Raw genomic sequence first — 17454 nt, 5'->3', positions numbered from 1 at the left:
GTTACTAAAAAAAACCAACACAGTGCTATAAAGTTCAATGAAAAAGTCATTTCATTAATCTAAGAATAAACAGAGGAACTAAAAAGCATGGATTTTAACCACATAAAGTGATATTAATGTGCACAATATATAAATGCTTAATATAGAATCTTTTCATTGTAGATGTATATTTGTTGCTGTTAAAAGTCTGATGAAACGGCCCCATTTTAATTACCACCACCCAGTTATTCACAGGTTTTCATAAGCTTCCCTTTTGCATCCAATCTGTCTATATTTATCTACACAAAAGCAAATAAAAAGTTTTTTTAATATAATTTTTAAAATATAAAAAAATCTGTTATTTTGAGTGAAAATTTAAAGAAAGACATCTTGTCTTTTTTCAGTCTGAGATCTCCTGTCAAAATTTTTAGAATGTGAAACTGAGGCTTGCCACAAAACACATTACATAAGTTGGATATTCAGTTTCTTCCTAAATAAACTATGGTATTTTAAGAACTTGATCCTCAACATAACATCCTCCAGCTCCGGTAGTCAAAGGGAAGCTCCTAAAACAATGTATTGCCCATGTACTGATAAAGCTCAAATCAAGTCAGTTTGCACACAGTGGTTTTAAGTCACACACAATGACGAGAAGAATTTAGAAAAGATACTGCAGGAAAAAGTCAGCATGAGAAAAGAAAAGAAAAAAACAAACACCTGATGAAAAAGACAAGGTGTCCATTGCTGTACTCCAGTCATTTTCAGACACAGAGCTCCTGGGCAACATAGATTGGTTACCTCAGAAACTTGCAGCCTTTGCTTTGGCATTTTTCTACATCTACTGAACACAGAAGATTAAGCAATATATAACTTCATAGCAAAATTTTGTTGAAGCCATACTGAAAATCATTTCTTCACCTTTGGGAACAATTTTCAATCACCAGGTGTTTAACTTTCTGCTTTCAAGAATATGTGCATTTCCAACAGCTCTAGAATAATTGTTCTTAAATAGTGTGAAAACACAAAATTAGAAATCCAGTTTAACTTAAGGGCTGTTTCAAAGTTTAAATCACAAATCTCCCATTACTTGGCCATCCCTAGTCAAACATGACAAGCTTTGAATAAATATACACAAACAACTGATCTTTGAGAAGATACTGCTGTGGATCACCATTACTAGGCCTGCGCCTCATGTGATATTTCTGTGGACAACAGTTTTAGTTTTTGGCTTCTGACTCCATCTGTCTCTGGAGAGGAGCCAAACCAGCCCATTAGTGCTTGCAACCTTCCCTTTCTTTTAGGCGGAAGGCAAAAATAAACAATTCCAGGAAGATATAACAAAATAGGATTATAGTCAGGTTTAAAACAAAACAAAACAAAACACATTTGTGATATATTATCACTTCAGAATAAGAAATAAAAGCACAGGAAAACACAGGTTTCTCAGAGGATACATATTCTGATGGTGTCCGTTACCCAGTTACAAGTTCAACAAAGTCTATCTAAAATTTCTACACTTTCAGATATCTTATATAAGCCGAGGAAAAAAAACAACAAACACATTTAAATGTAAAGAATGCAAAGTATTAACTGAATATGAAATGGAAATACTCATAGTAAAAACTTCCCAATATTAAAACAATTTTACCAGGAAGAGAAAAGTAGCCAGGTAACACCTGGCTGTGTGACAATCACAGGAGTTAAATCTTGGTTCTCAGCATGCTGTGGACAGAATGCTATGTACTTGGCTTGCAGTTCTTCCTGTCTGGGAGCTTACCCATGACAGCCACAGAAACCACTGCCTTAGGGACCAAACGCGCACCAAGACAACATCTCAAGTTCTGATCATGTGAAATGTGTATGGGAAGTATGAGAGACTCAATGGGACATAAACAATAGCACATCAAAATTTTTGGAAAGACAGAGAATAAAAGCACTTCCATTACTACTGGCCAGGGGACTTCGCTTTGAACTTAACACTGTAACTAGAACACAGTGCTTCCTTCCTGGTGATGGATGGTAACTAAATGTAACAACATTTCAGTTACTAAGTATTAACAATGTCTGATTTTAATTGCATTCATTTCTGCAAATACAAGGATTGTAATGTAGTGGCTTACTGGCTCAGGTCTACACATCCCCAGTAATGTGAAATGGGAAAAAAAAGTCTTTTAAGCTCACCATGCCAAATTAGCTAGTAAAATTATTTTGAAAGAGATCTGAACTGACAAAAATAAATAATAACAAAGGCATGTGGAACTCCTGAACCATCCTAAGTTCATGGTTATTGCACTATTAAAAAGGATAATTCAGGGTAGGTACATAGAGGGAATGCCTCCCATTCAGGTGCAGAGAGCGTGCAGGTTGTGAGCAATGAGACTTCTGAAATTTTTTGCCCAGCTCTCACATTTAGATAAAGCTCTAAGCACTCTGGTAACATGACAATGCTTACAGAACAACGTTCCTGAAACCTTTACCAGCAGATACAGGCTGACAGATTTATTTATTTATTTTAAAGACAACTGACCAGATCCAGCAAGTCTCATAACTTCCTTGCCAGAGTAACAAACTTTGTTGCTAGTGCTCGACAGTAAAATTAGATGCTTCAAAGCCAGTTGGGTTCTTTGCAATTTTCTTGCTGAGTTAATTTTGCAGTTAATTTTGTTCAGTTTTGGGCCCCTAACTACAGGAAGGCTACTGAGCTACCGAGTTGCTTGACTATGGAGAGAAGAGCAATGAAGCTGATGAAGGGACTAGGAAAGTGAGGCTTGTGAGGATTGAATGAGGGAACTGGGAGTGTTCAGTCTGGAGCAGAGGATGCTGAGGAGAGACCTCAATGCTCTCTATAGCTACCTGAAAGGAGGTTGCAGGGAGGAGGGTGTTGGCAGGGAGAAGGGTGTTGGTCTCTTTTTTCAGGTGAAAAGTGATAGGATGTGAAGAAATAGTCTAGAATTGTGCCAGAGGAGGTTAGATTGGAAGAGTGTGGTCAAGCAGACTGCACACTTAGATTAGGAAGAGTGTAGTCAAGCGGTTGAGTACCCATCCCTGTAGCTATTTACGAGACGTGTGGATGTGGCACTGAGGGACATGGTTAGTGACGGGGCTCTGCAGATCAGGCTGATGGTTGGACTTGATGATCTTGAAGGTCTTTTCCAACCTAGACGATTCTGTGATTCTAAAATAAGGCCCATAAAAAAACAACTATTTTTATGCATTGATGCAGCTGAAGCAACTCCTCAGCATTTTTGAATGGCCTGATCTCTCATGATACAGTAATACATCTAGTTGTCCTATCTCTTCTAAGGGTATCTCATAACAAGTTATCTTCTCTTATAAGCTGCACAACAGATCCCAGAGACAATACTTTATTCTTCTTTCACAATAATTTGGTTAGGGTTTTTCTGTATCCCACTGAAGCCCACACTGGATATTTTTACTTCTGTGCTAACCACTTGGACAGACATCTTAGAAGATGACATTCTATCAGCTCGTCTGATAGCATTTTTACCCCTCCCCCCAAGAAGAAACAGCCAAAAAAATCTCTTCTCCTTTAACTGGTAAATCCAGCTGCATTCCTAACCAGGGTACTTCACAGAAGATTATCTATATTCTGTAACCACACTTGACAACAAAGGAGGCTGGAATTTGATATGACTGCAGCTATATAAACGGTTTCTCTTAAGGGAATATATACAATGCTGAATCTGCTAACCCAAGAGGGGCGAGGCTGCCACAGCTCCATGCCCCAGGTCCAAGCAGCACTGAGGCTCAAGCGTGTATTCTCAGTAGACACACATGCAGAGAGCACATGTAGACACCACGTGCATGCATACACTGCTGGCCACAAAGATAACACACACTGGTAGCACCCACAGCTTCATTCTGCTACCTTTCCTGGATGACAGAGGCCTCTGACCTGAGTCCCACACTAGGGCATGGTGCTTGGTTTCTCTCACTCTGATCTCTCTGGTTAGTGGGACCCAGAGCCTCTGGCTGCTGGTCCCAGCACAGTGGCTGGCACTCAGGCTCTCACTCCTGCTGCTGGCACCATGGACGCACAGGCCTGAGTGACTTGTGGTCCCACTCACTGATGACACTTGAGTCCACTCACTGGTCCCTCCAGTTGCTGGCACCCAGGCACAGTCCCCCAACCCATGGTCCAACTTCAGCTGCCAGAGCTCAGCCTCTCCCCACACACTGAACAGGAAGTCCTTCACCCAGAAAAATCAACAGAAATAGATTGTAACAGAGATAGGACAGACAAAATTGGTCATGTGCAGGGCATAGCCAGGGAAGCGAACCACTTACACAATTGGCCTTTTTTTCTTTTTTTAAATTTTCTTACCCCTTTGTTTTCCCTGTACTTGTTTCTCCACAAATCACCCAAATCCATCCTTTCCCCCACTTTTGGTTCCTCACCTAAACACCCATAATAAATCTTGTGCAATCCTAAAATGCCTTTTCCCTGCATCTCATAATGTGTCCCATACACACGTTCCCCAAGACCAGAAGGTACTCTTGTGCTGACCAGACTTGATAGGTTGCATGTCTGGACAACATGGCCAAGGCTCTCCAAGAACAGTCCAGGAGGGGCCTGGAGAGGGTGAACCCTTCCTCTGAATAACTGATTTGGGTTTTCATTGTCACGGTGCTCTTGTGGGCTTGTGAAGATGGATCTGTGATGTGCTGATGACTTCTGGGCTGGGCTGGGAGTAGCTGGGGCAAGGTGTTGTTTGGGCTCCCCAACCTACCACTGTTTGTCTGTACTCCTTTGAAGGCGTGCAGATGAGCACTGATCACATAACCTCACAGCTTCTCCACACTATAAACAAGGAAGCTATCACATGTTTTACCTAGATTCTCTCAAGCCCCCAGGACTTTGATCCTTTAATGCAGCACACAAACCCGAGATGGAGCAGGTAGGGACACTGTCAGAGCTGCTCCAAATCTGTCCTGAAGGTATCCAAAAAAGGAATACTTGGGCTTTCTTCAAAAAACTGCCAGGAGATTCTAGTTTAAATGCGACAGGAGACAGGGAAGTCTAGCTGTCCTCCCACTCCCTTATCTCTCCCAGCAGAGCTTCTGGATGCCAGCTATTTTTTGTATACTGAATCACAGAATCATCTAGGTTGGAAGAGACCTCCAAGATCACCAAGTCCAACCTCTGACCTAACACTAACAAGTCCTCCACTAAACCATATCACTAAGCTCTACATCTAAACACCATTTAAAGATCTCCAGGGATGGTGACTCCACCACTTCCCTGGGCAGCCCATTATAATGCCTAACAACCCTGTCAGTAAAGAAGTTCTTCCTAATATCCAACCTACACCTCCCCAGCACAACTTTAGCCCATTCCCCCTTGTCCTGTCACCAGGCACGTGGGAGAACAGCTGCTCCTCGTAGGACTTGTTCTCCAGGCCCCTCACCAGCTTTGTCGCCCTTCTCTGGACTCGCTCAAGCACCTCGATGTCCTTCTTGTAGCGAGGGGCCCAAAACTGAACACAGTACTCGAGGTGCGGCCTCACCAGAGCTGAGTACAGGGGGACGATCACCTCCCTAGCCCTGCTGGCCACACTGCTTCTTATACAAGCCAGGATGCCGTTGGCCTCCTTGGCCACCTGAGCACACTGCTGGCTCATATTCAGCCGACTATCAACCAATACTCCCAGGTCCTTCTCTGCCTGGCAGCTTTCCAACCACTCATCTCCCAGCCTGTAGCTCTGCTTGAGGTTGTTGCGCCCCAGGTGCAGGACCCAGCACTTGGCCTTGTTGAACTTCATGCAGTTGACCTCAGCCCATCGGTGCAGCCTACCCAGATCCTCCTGCAGAGCCTTCCTGCCCTCGAGCAGATCGACACACGCACCTAACTTGGTGTCATCTGCGAACTTACTGAGGGAGCACTCGATCCCCTCATCCAGATGATCAATAAAGATATTAAAGAGGACTGGTCCCAGCAGTGAGCCCTGGAGAACTCTACTAGTGACCAGCCTCCAACTGGATTTAACTCCATTCACCACAACTCTTCAGACCCAGCTATCCAGCCACTTTTTAACCCAACTTTTAACTCCATCTGCCCTGGAGCCGATCACCTCGGTGAGTGGCTACAAAATGGTGGCAACACCTGATTTGAAAGGCCTACCGCTGCCACTGCTGGCTCTGCCTACACCTCGTCAGCCTCCCTCGTAAGGGCTGCCAGGTCCTGGCGGCTCCCTTAGCTGCCTTGAGTGGCCATGATGCCAGAAAAAAAGCCCAGCCCATCTCAATCCCCCACTCTGCTGCAGAACACATCTGCCCCAGAGCCAATCGCCTCAGCAAGGAAATCTTAGGCAGAATAACAGCATGTTCTTTTCTTATTGTGATACACCTCAATCCAAACACACAGTGATTTGGCAAACTACACGAATGACAGAAGGACAGAGTGAACCAGCACAAATGCACTACTGATTGTAACATCGGAATTTATTTTGGACAGTAAGACTTAATATTGCTTTCAAAAGCTATAAACAGAAACTTCACAGCCTCTCTCTTGAAGCTTCAATATACAGATGGTCACTGTAACTGAATTTTCTCCAAGATTTCAGTTTATGCAATTCTCAATAAACTTCATATATACATAAACAACCTGTACACAAGAAAACTCAATAGCATGATAACCACCCAACTGCACTAATTGTCCTTATGGGCATCCAAGTATACAAGAAGTGGAATAATCTAATCAAGAAGTGTGATACCTTAACCTATCTTAAAGGGAAAATGTAAAGGTGAAGAAAGATCTGATTTAAGACTACAGAAGATACTTATTATTTTTTTAACTAATGAAATAACTAAAGACATCCCCACCGAAAACAAACAAACAAAAAAATACAACTGAGCAACTAGCAAAGAAAATTGGTACTTCCTGTAAATGACAGACAGAAGAAATAGAGCCTAGGAAGCAACAGAGCAGCACAGCAGATCTGCTCTTTTACAGGACTAAGAAATAGAATTGATGGAGAAGGGCACTAGAGGTCAGCATGCTTCTACTCTAGGGGCATATTAGAAATGGCAAGAGCACATCAGTCACAGCTTAAGAGCTAAACTCTACTTTGTATACAATACTGGCCCCAAAATACTTGGCGGCTTGCTACCAAGACGTATCTGGAGAAAGATTTGCTTAACCTCTAGAGAATTCATTCTGAGGCAATAGGAAGATTATCGTTTTTCCTAAAAAATTTAAGGAAACATCCTGACCTAAACAATCTGAACAATTATAGCATATGACATTGAATGGCTTAAATGGCTCACAATTGGAACAATCTGATGAGTGTTCTGCAAGCTAATGGAGCAACTTAACGCCCATGTATATCTTTTTTAATTCTTAAGAAAAAGAATCTTATGCAATGTGAAATAAGGTGCTTAGAACTCTGACATACTTGCCAAGATTTTCTCTTTCCAAGTAAGACTATGTAAGAGAACCAACAGGGCAACTGCTCACACTCCCTTGTAGCTTTCAAGAGTATCTTCATTAGCTACACCATCTCTAGATGAAACACTAAAAATTTTGTGGAAAGACATCAAGGAACAAATCCAGGCAACACGTCAGCAAATACAGCTATGAATATGGAAAAAGTTCATTGCAACTTGCTCTTTTATGTTTTGATAACAAGTTTACCTGGCAACATTTAAATACTTTAACTCAATAGATACCTGGAGGTGTGTATGTTTCTACTGAAGAGTGCACAAGAACAGACCGTCTCTTGGAAGGCATGGGCATTTTTCTCTCTTTGTATTTCGCAAGAGCTGCTTGTACTGCTTCAGTATGGACATCTACATAGAAAACAAACAAAAAAGTAAGAGAAATTAAGTTCAATCATAATTTCTTTCTAAAAACATAGGAAGCATGAATGTCATCTTTTACAGCTCAAATACAAAATATGAATTGCACATTAAGGTCCTTAATGCTTTTGTCCTATATTTAGTCCAACTGCTTAGCTCACAAGCAGCAGCAGGTTTTCAGTCTAAAAGGAAGCATTTCTTGGACAGCAGAAAGGTCCAAAGTTGAATTCCAGTAATGTGGTTTTGAACTCAAAGCTGTGACAAGTTTATCAGTTGCTTTTCCTTCAAGGGTGTTCAGTAGAACTGAACAAATACACTTGCCTCCCACTCCACTCAAATGCAGTTCAGAAGCAATTCATTAGAGACTCAAGGGAAAATACAAGGAGGTCAAATCAACATATTTTCATCATGAAATCAGCTTAAAAAGGCTTTGCTAGTATCATCAGGAAGAACACCCTGACAACCGGTATTGAAGTTACAGCACACCTAACACATTAATTCTCAGTACTCGTTTATTTTTAATTTTTGGTAAATTCCAAAGCGTATACTGTAAATTTTGCTATTTTTAAGCCATAAACAAAGAGTTTAGTAAAAAGGAATTAGTGTTCAATCAAGACTATACTGCAGATAAAAAATACTGTATTCAAGTAATTCTAAATTGTCTTCAACAGATTTTTCTCTTTAACATAGCTTTTGACATCACTTAAACACATAAAGCTTAGGTAAAAAAAAATAAATCTTGAGAAGTGAACAGATGTCAAGGAGAAATGAGACAGACCAAAAATATACTGACTTACGAACTAAGATTTAAACTCATGAAAAATGGATAAAATGGATATGCACCAACATGTACTGATGAAGGGCCAAAAAGCAAGTATTGTGGTAGGAAAAAGCATGATCACATTTCACATGGAAGATGCTGTACAAGAATCATAGGATCATTTAAGTTGAAAATGACCTCTAAGATCATCAAGTCTAACTGTTACCCTAACACTGCCAACTCTACCAATAAACCATGTCCCTAAGTCCAGTTTTGAAAAATATATAAAAATGCATTCTAAGCCACCTAAGGCTGAAAATATGTAACAGGAGATTGGTAGACATATGCAAAGTATGAAACCCAGAGGTATGTGACAAATACACTTACACAATGTACATTAAAAGAAATATCCTTTCTCTGTCCTGTACCTAGAGCAATTAACCTTAATGCCAACTACAGGTTGTCAGCCACAACTCCATATTTTAGGGTCCATTAAAAAAAAAACAACAAAGAAACAAAACAACAAAAAACTATTCTTTGAGCTATAACTCTTCAGTTCTGCTACAGAACAGCAACAGAACAAAGTTACTGAACTCTGTGTTGATTTTGTTTTAAGCAGTACAAAAAGTACCAAAGAAAACTTGCACCTTCTCACTTCCTTAGCAGCATTACCAGACACAAGCCTTTGTCATGCTCACCTGCAATGCATCCATCCATATTTAAAGGACTGTGTTATGAAAAGGATCCCAGAGTTTTAAAAAGTACTCCTAAATTAAGGGATATGTAATTTACTCTATTTACAAATATTACAAACAACAGCTCAAGTTCAGTACAGTAGCTGTAAATTCCAAGCATGTTCAGCCCTGTAGATATAACTACACTCTGCATGTTATTTCATTCATGATGCATGAATCCTAAACGTTGCTTCATGGTAACACAAGATCAGTAATGATATGACAGAAAATCTGTCTTTAGACAAATGCAGAGCTAGAAGGCATGTTAAAAAGCGTAAGAACTGATTTCTGGTACTAGTCCTGGGAACTTCTTTGGTTCTTGAGCATGAGATTCTTCCTAGATTATTTCAAATACACCAATCAATTCCAATTAATTCTAACAAAGCAAGAGATAGCTAAAGGACAGGTATTAAGTATATATTTTAATGAAAATTGGAATAGTTTCAAGCATCGGGCCTCTAACAATGGCTGCTGCAAACTAGTGTCCCATCTGACTGCATGCCTGTGACAAGGATTGCCAAAAAAAAGAAAAAAGAATATTTTCAGGATGTATCTTAATTATACTATAACATTCAGAGAACGCTGGGATTAACTTTTGAACTGTAAGTAGCACTGTGTATAGACTAGAAGAGAGGTTGTACCAGCTAACTGACCCATTGGGAAACCATGCAAACTAATAACTAGTTTTTATTGATAATTTGACACTTCTGTAAGCAGCCATTAACTCACCGTTGCATCCCTTACACTTCTTGGTGGAACTGGTTTTCTCTTTCATTAAAAACTTCCACTGCAAGTTCTTTAGTTTGTTGTATTTTCTACTGGAATTTTGCATTTACTACTGAAGTGTTGCTTCCCACAATAAGAAAGCAAGTATGACTGGCAAGGCTGATAGAGAAGAGAGGACTGTTGCAGGAACAAGCTCTGTCACATGACATGAAATACAGTATTTTCCACACTGCTATACAGGTGTCACACTTGCACACTGAACAGACCTGTGTATCAGCTGGAATAGACACATCCTTGTAGCCCGTTTCAGGCAAGCTGGGAGAACAGGCTGTATACTGCAGCAGTACATCCAACAGGGCATTAGCAGTAAAGACCCAGCTGTTAGAGGCTGAAGAAGAGTTACTAGTAAAAAGTGAGAGTGGAAAGCGAAAGTATAGTTGCTGGGGAAGCATCTTCAGACACCCTAAGGGCTCACCAGTTAACTTCCATGTCTTCTTAGCCAAAACCAGACAACAGTGGGGCTAAAGCAAGAGGAGGAACAGGAGTCTTCACTAGGAACCGGGCATCCTCATGGTAGAACTAGCAGCAGCAACAACAGCAATATAGTGGCTTAAAGTGTCCTCTGAACTGTGGAACACAAGGTACTTAGTGCTTATCAGCCTGCACAAATGCCTGCAAAGTCTCTGCTTTTCTCAGCTTTTCTACCACACTGTTGTCATTTAACAGAGTGCAAATCTAGTTAAAGCACTGTAATGTTAACTGCTGTTCTGGGAACACTTAGGAAATTTATTAGCCTACAGTATTTTTAACCATATTTTCACTGTTGCAAATTTTTGGGTAAGATTTACTGCTTTAAGACAAAAATCTGTGGATGATAAAACTTAGTTAACTTAAATAGAAGACAATTCTGGAAAACTATAAAAAAATCTGCTTGCAGCTAGTAAGTGGCAGATTAATTGCACAAAAAGGCATAATTGTCTTGCTTGCTTATTTAAAATAATTTATGTTGATGGCTCTAAAGTACTATAATTGCTCCAGAAAGAGATCCTGTTCTATAAAAAATTGCATTCCAACCTCATCAGCTACTCTTGCAAAGGACATAGCAGAACTGACGAGATGCAAGGGGGAAGATATAAATAGAAGGCTAGAAGGAAATAAACAGAAAAAGAAACAAGATTCTCCCCCCCTCAAGTCTAAAGAACACATACGGCATGCAACTAACGGAAGAAGCAGTAATGTCCAAAATTATTGCTTAAAGCTGTTCATCTTTCACAACATTTAACATAGAATCATAGAATGGCCTGGGTTGAAAAGGACCTTACATATCACGCAGTTTCAACTCCCCTGCTCTGGGCAGGGTTGCCCACCACTAGAGCAGGCTGCCCAGAGCCACATCCAGCCTGGCCTTGAGTGCCTTCAGGGATGGGGCATGCACAGCCTCCCTGGGCAACCTGTTCCAGTGCCTCACCAACCCCCGAGTGAAAAGCTGCCTCCTAACAAGTAACCTTAATCTCCCATCTTAGTTTAAAACCATTCCCCCTTGTCCTATCACTAATATGTATGTCATCTGCAAACTTGCTGAAACTAGGCTGCGTGTAGACCAACGAGGTAGAGTTGTACAGATTTACTGAAGGTTAATTTAAAGAAATTTAAATCAACAAGAGCATAGAGATATTATCTCTAGGAAAAGATGAAGCACTGATAGACTAATATTTAAAAGGTACATTCAGAAGCAAATATGCTAGCTGAACTTGTTTAATATCCACCTACGTATAGTAATATGTCTTGCATTGTACAATTAAAGAGACCAATGCTAAACTTCCCCCAAACAATACCAGTAATATGGCAGGGCTGTTTAGTTGCTTTTTGTTTGTTTGCTTTAAAGTATCCTTGGTGCAAATTAAGTAAGGCATCTGAGGCTCTAAAACAGGAAAAGTAGCCATGGAGAAAACATTGCTCTAGACCCTTTTAGCTCTCCTGGCTAATGGCTCCCAAGTATTCCCTGTTGTAATTGTGCTCTTCTTGCAAATTTTGATGTTGTTAAACTAACAGAAATAAGTGCTACTTAAATGAATTACTTTATATCAGATCCATGACTCAGATTGTAATTTACTTGGAAACTCTTTTTTTCACAAAGTAACTTGGAAATCATGGTTGCAATTCAACCAATCAATCTACTTTTTCAGTGTATATTCAACAGATTCTACTGTTGAAGATACATTTGAAATGCAAAAATAAATTTAAACAACAAATTTGTACATTAGTCAAATTCTCCTTTTGTTAATTTTAATACTAGGTAATCTTCATTGAAATTCAGAAGTTTCTTTGTGCAGCTGACTATATATATCTTTCCAAGGAATCCATATATGTTCCTCAGAACATTTAAGGATCCCATTCATCCTTCAATTATTCATAAAGAACGCATGTAGACATATCAACTCCATTTCTGAAGCAAGGTTTTAAATGTCAGCAATGTAAATATGATCCAATAAACTACCATGATGAAGCAATTGCAATGCAAGGTGACCCAAGATTAACTGGGTCACATGTACCATTATGGTACATGTCATTACTTGCACTCCTCATACCCAAATCCAAGATATATAATTTCCATTGAAAGCAAAAGGAAAAATTCCAGTTAGAAATCCAAAGGTATTTAGCAGAGAAAAGCTTCCAAACACCTGCCTTTTCTTGCTATTGTGACAAGGAATTTCACAGGGAAACTGTATTGTAACCACCTGAAAAGTAACAATGGATACAGGATGTGATGATGACATTGGTATTTTCACATGATTTTCCAAAACAGGTTTGTCACAGTGGTGTCCATTTAAAACTGATGTAGAGTATCCATTGTGACATTTCCCTTTTTTGTGCACTTATTTTAAACCAGGAAATATTTGAAAGTGAGCTACAGCAAATACTCAAATCCTACAACCTTCCTTTATAAAACATCCCAGCTAACCAAGCAAAATTAAACCCACAGCCCACATACTATATTCTTCTAAACATTTAAGTAATTATATTAGAGACCGGAAAGCCAATCAACAAACAAGAGAAAAGTGCTAAGCATGGTGTAAATTCACAATAATGAAAAAGTCACAAAGCATGGATACAATTTCTTCCTCTCCCAGTACTTCCTTCATTCCGGATTTGAACAAAAACTCTTGTGTGTAGAAATACATAAAGCTACTTGAAAAATACTCATTAGATCTTCCCTTCCATCTTCCTCTTTAGGCATACATACTACTGTACTGGTAATTTTTTTCTAGTAAAGACAGCTGGTGTTTTAGCTACTTATCTTTTACTTACCAGATCGGAAACGCTCATCCCTTGAGTTAGTAGAACGTGATTTCTGCTGTTTAGACACAGCAGCCGTAGCTTGTGAGGTGCCTGGGACTCTGTTCTCTGCTTGCAGGGATGGATCCACACCTGAAATATAGTTTTCCTTCAATATAAATTCAGGTTTTCACATAAAATATGTGCTCCTCATGTTTAACGTTTTCTACCAGCCCTGACACCTACTTACAAATCCTACTGGAGCCCAAAGTCTGTACCTTTAAAAATCTAATTTTCCATCTACATTTTAAATTCTTTAAACTAAAACCAAATCTGCTGTCAGAGGGTGGTGAAACACTGGAACAGGTTGCTCAGAGAGGTTGCGGATGACCCATCCCTGGAGGTGTTCAAGACCAGGTTAGGTGAGGCCCTGAGCAACCTGATCTAGTGGTTGGCAACCCTGCCCAGAGAGCAGGGGGTTTGGAACTATTTGATCTTAGAGGCCCCTTCCAACCCAAGCCATTCTATGACTCTATGACGAGCATTTCACCCAATAATTATAATTATACATCATACTTGAGGATACTGAAAATACACAATTACACTGCTCTACCTTTTAGATATAACTTGAACCATTCTGTCAAATTCATTTCAGCTTTAAAAACAAGACTGCTAAATTAAGCAAAAACGAGAATGTGCATGTCTGCTTAATCTATACCCATTTAATGGAATAATACCAGAAGAATCACATTTTACAAGAACTCTACAGCTCTCTAATAAACATCTCACAGACATTAAGGGCAGAACTATTCTGTCACCTTCGGCTGTCTAAGAAACAACTCCTCTAATCTAGATTGGCTACTCAGTACAAGAACACAGATCTTTCCACCCCCATAAAAGGTACACAAAATAAAAAGAACCGAACTACTCTCTAGTTGTCTTCTCCACACCTGCCTAGAATAGGACTCTATGGGCTGCCCAGGGAAATGGTTGAGTCAGCATCCCTGGAGGTATTTGAAAGACATTTAGATGTAGAGCTTAGTGATATGTTTAGTGGAGGACTTGTTAGTGTTAGGTCAGAGGTTGGACTCGGTGATCTCAGAGGTCTCTTCCAACCTAGATGATTCTGTGATTCTGTGACTCTAAGTGGATAACCCAGAGCAGCCCTCTAGGCTGGCTGAACTTCAGAAAGGTGAATCTCAGCTTTATATTCTAGCATAGGAGAAATCAGAAATCAAAGAGGTGGACAGTAACAAATAAATATTCCCTATTACTCCCCATCCACCCAAATAAAGAGACATGCTACTGGCTCCTGGTGCATCTGCAGGGACTACACAAAATTGAATTAGAACAAGGAACTTGCAATTTTATTATCTCTTATATATCTACACATAAGTACAAAACCAAGAACTGAACCCCCTGCAGGTGTTCTGAAGATGCATGTCACACTGAAAGCACTGAGATGCCAGAAAGAACATAAAGGAACAAAGAAGTACTGTAGCTTGCACTGTTTTAAGACTGGTGGATGACAGCAGCCTTCAGAAGTGCAACAGCCACTACAGAACATGTAGAACATCTGTAGCATTATAATGCAGTGGGAATGTATTTTTTTGTTTGTTTGTTTTTTGTGCTAACCCATCATCAATTTTTGATCAATGTGGCTATTTGAATCAGTGTTGCATTCAATAGCAAACTTTCCTTAAATCATGAAGATCTGTTCCACCAAGTTTACTATGTTTCTAGCCCTTGTACCATACAGGGCTGAGTACTATCTGTCATTCTGGTCTCTGCTTCCCTTGAATAGCTTCTGCCCTCCTGCTTGCTCTCAGTTTTGATAGAACAAGAAGCAGTATTTTCAAAATGTAGCTGTTTACAGATGGTGGCTTTCACTGAAGATGACATTTTAGAAGGATTGCTGCCAGCTTCTTTGGAAGTCAATGCATTACTTTAAAAAGTAAGAAAAGATTCCTCTTTCTCTTGGGGGGTTTCTGTTCCCTCCCCTCTCCCGTAAATGTGTACCGAAAAAGAAATCAGCACTCATTAATAAATCTAGCAATTATAAGAGATTTTTATCCAGTAAGACCTTTCAGTAAGACCTGGTCTTTACATTTGAGGTATAAATTTTCAAACAGTATATACCAGTTGTTTCAGCTGATCAAAAGGAACCTTCAAATACTCTCTTTAAATATAATATCCACAGGAAAAGCCTTTTGCCATCTTCCTGACCAAAGCAGTTGCTATACAAGACTTTTCTTAGGTACCTGCTAAGACCACTAGGTAAATGCAGCCTGGAACACTTTCCCCACCCCAACCTGCAGCCAACAGGCAAAACCTCCAGATGTTCAGGATGTCAACCCGGGGTTACCCAGGAGTTCTTAGTGGGAAAAAGAATAAAAATGTATGAGTCTCAGTAATGGAAAAGGAAGTAACATATAATAAACCACACTAACCTAAGTTTTTAGAAGTTAATCCAGCTCCGGAGAAATGCTTGGCTTTTACAATTTACTACTGAAACCAAATAAATTAACCTAATGGAGTTTTCCCACTCTCCAAAAGCAAAACTTTTGAAGTAGGTGACAGACTAACATCAACCACTGACAATAGGGGAAATAACATGGACTAGTAAAGAAACTGAAGTGTTCCAAAGGAAAACAGATGAAGATGGAGCCAAGTAAGGACACAGCTACTACCCAATACAAAGGGTTAATGTTCCCTGAAACACTTTAGCAGATTTATTCTACAAACGGAATTGATTCGATTCATCTAATTCTCAAAGAGTGGTTAAGAACTGCATTTCACATTTCATTTGAACAAAAGTTTCACATAACCTAAAGTCAGCAGTCCAGTGAGGTTTGTCGCTCTACAAACAACTTCATATTTTATAAAAAAGATTGAGGCCAGTCACCACCTAAAATCCTGAGCCAAGAAAAGAACAGATGCCAACAGATAACATGATAATGAAGGTGGTGAAAAGGAGGAGAACAAAGAGGAGCAGCTAAACTGGAAGTCTCCCTAAAATAGACTGCTCATCTATGAAACATTCAAAAAACAGCAATTATTCATTAATAAAGTTCCTACCCAACAACGTGCTTAGTTTTGGGTGATCTTTTCAAGTGAAGTAGGCAACAAAAGAGGGGGAGAATGATTGTGTGCCATTTTTTTCCTTCAAAGGTAGGTTATTAATTGTTAGTGGGGGTAAGAGGCTAATGTCTTATTCAAAACCCCTTGCTTTTTAGCAGGCCTATAGTTCAGTATAGTTCAACTTAAATCTCTGTTGTGTTGTTTTTCTCTTTTTTTTCTCCCACAACTACATGCCAGAAAAATCCTGTTTCACAAGCTTGGTGAATTTGTTAATTTATTCTGGTTTTGTATAAATCCCAACCTTAAACTTCAGCAAAAGCAGCTGGATAATTAGGCCAACTCCCTCTATTCACATCGAAAATCTTTACACACAGAACATTTTAAGAGATATAACTTAATGAAACATGATCCACTATCACTGTAGTTTGTCTGTTTTTAACTTAGCCAAAACTAGCAAAAATAAAACGCCATTTTAATGAGGCCACTAGGTATACACTTATTCCAATTAACTGAACAATTTGATTGTACAGGAAGAGATTAAAGTTAATATTTGAATTAGAATTGTTTTTCCATCTACTAACTCTGAAGAATCAAAGATAACAATGACATTTGTAGCAATTTTATTTCATACAAGCAAAAATTATTTTACTGTAACAGCACTGAACAATTTATAGTCAAAGACAGTTGGCTAGCCTTGCTCAGGAATATGCCTAGCTAAACACATCTGTAATCAGATATGCAGAGAGAAAAAATTCAAAAACAAGGCATCAGTAGATACCTCTCATTCAGGTTACAGAGTTAGAGTTTGTGAGCTCTTTGGGGTTAAGTGCTATTTTTGTTGTTGTTGTTTTTTGTTTGTTCGTTTTTGTTTTGTTTTTTAAATGTTTGAACAGAAATCTCAGCACAATGTAGAAATACCTCACCTGAAATTGCACAGAATAGTGAATAGCAACATGAATACACTTTTTCCTGCACTTTCTCTGAAGTTCTTATCAGTAGGAAAGTCATATTCTTCAATATATTCATTTCTGAATAAAACAAATGTTGAAGTAATATTTCCATAAATACTGTCTAAAAAGT

The 17454-nt window shown here is 39.3% G+C and overlaps 1 protein-coding gene across 10 annotated transcripts in view; it reads right to left on the bottom strand.

The window, feature by feature from the left end:
• Positions 1–17454, bottom strand: part of DIP2A (disco interacting protein 2 homolog A) — a 114045-nt gene that overhangs the window by 64691 nt on the left and 31900 nt on the right. For all 10 annotated transcript variants that reach the window (XM_084524339.1, XM_084524343.1, XM_084524341.1 and 7 more), the window contains exons 3-4: positions 13327–13446; positions 7669–7788 (exon numbers count right to left, since the gene is read on the bottom strand). In XM_084524339.1, the coding sequence (XP_084380465.1) occupies positions 7669–7788; positions 13327–13446 (240 nt within the window). The remainder of the gene's footprint in view (positions 1–7668; positions 7789–13326; positions 13447–17454) is intronic.

This window comes from Aythya ferina (assembly GCF_964211825.1).
Source record: "Aythya ferina genome assembly, chromosome: 6".
Classification (NCBI taxonomy): domain Eukaryota; kingdom Metazoa; phylum Chordata; class Aves; order Anseriformes; family Anatidae; genus Aythya; species Aythya ferina.
The sequence above is the reverse complement of the archived record's forward strand: the minus strand, read 5'-3'. Positions and strand labels throughout refer to the sequence as shown.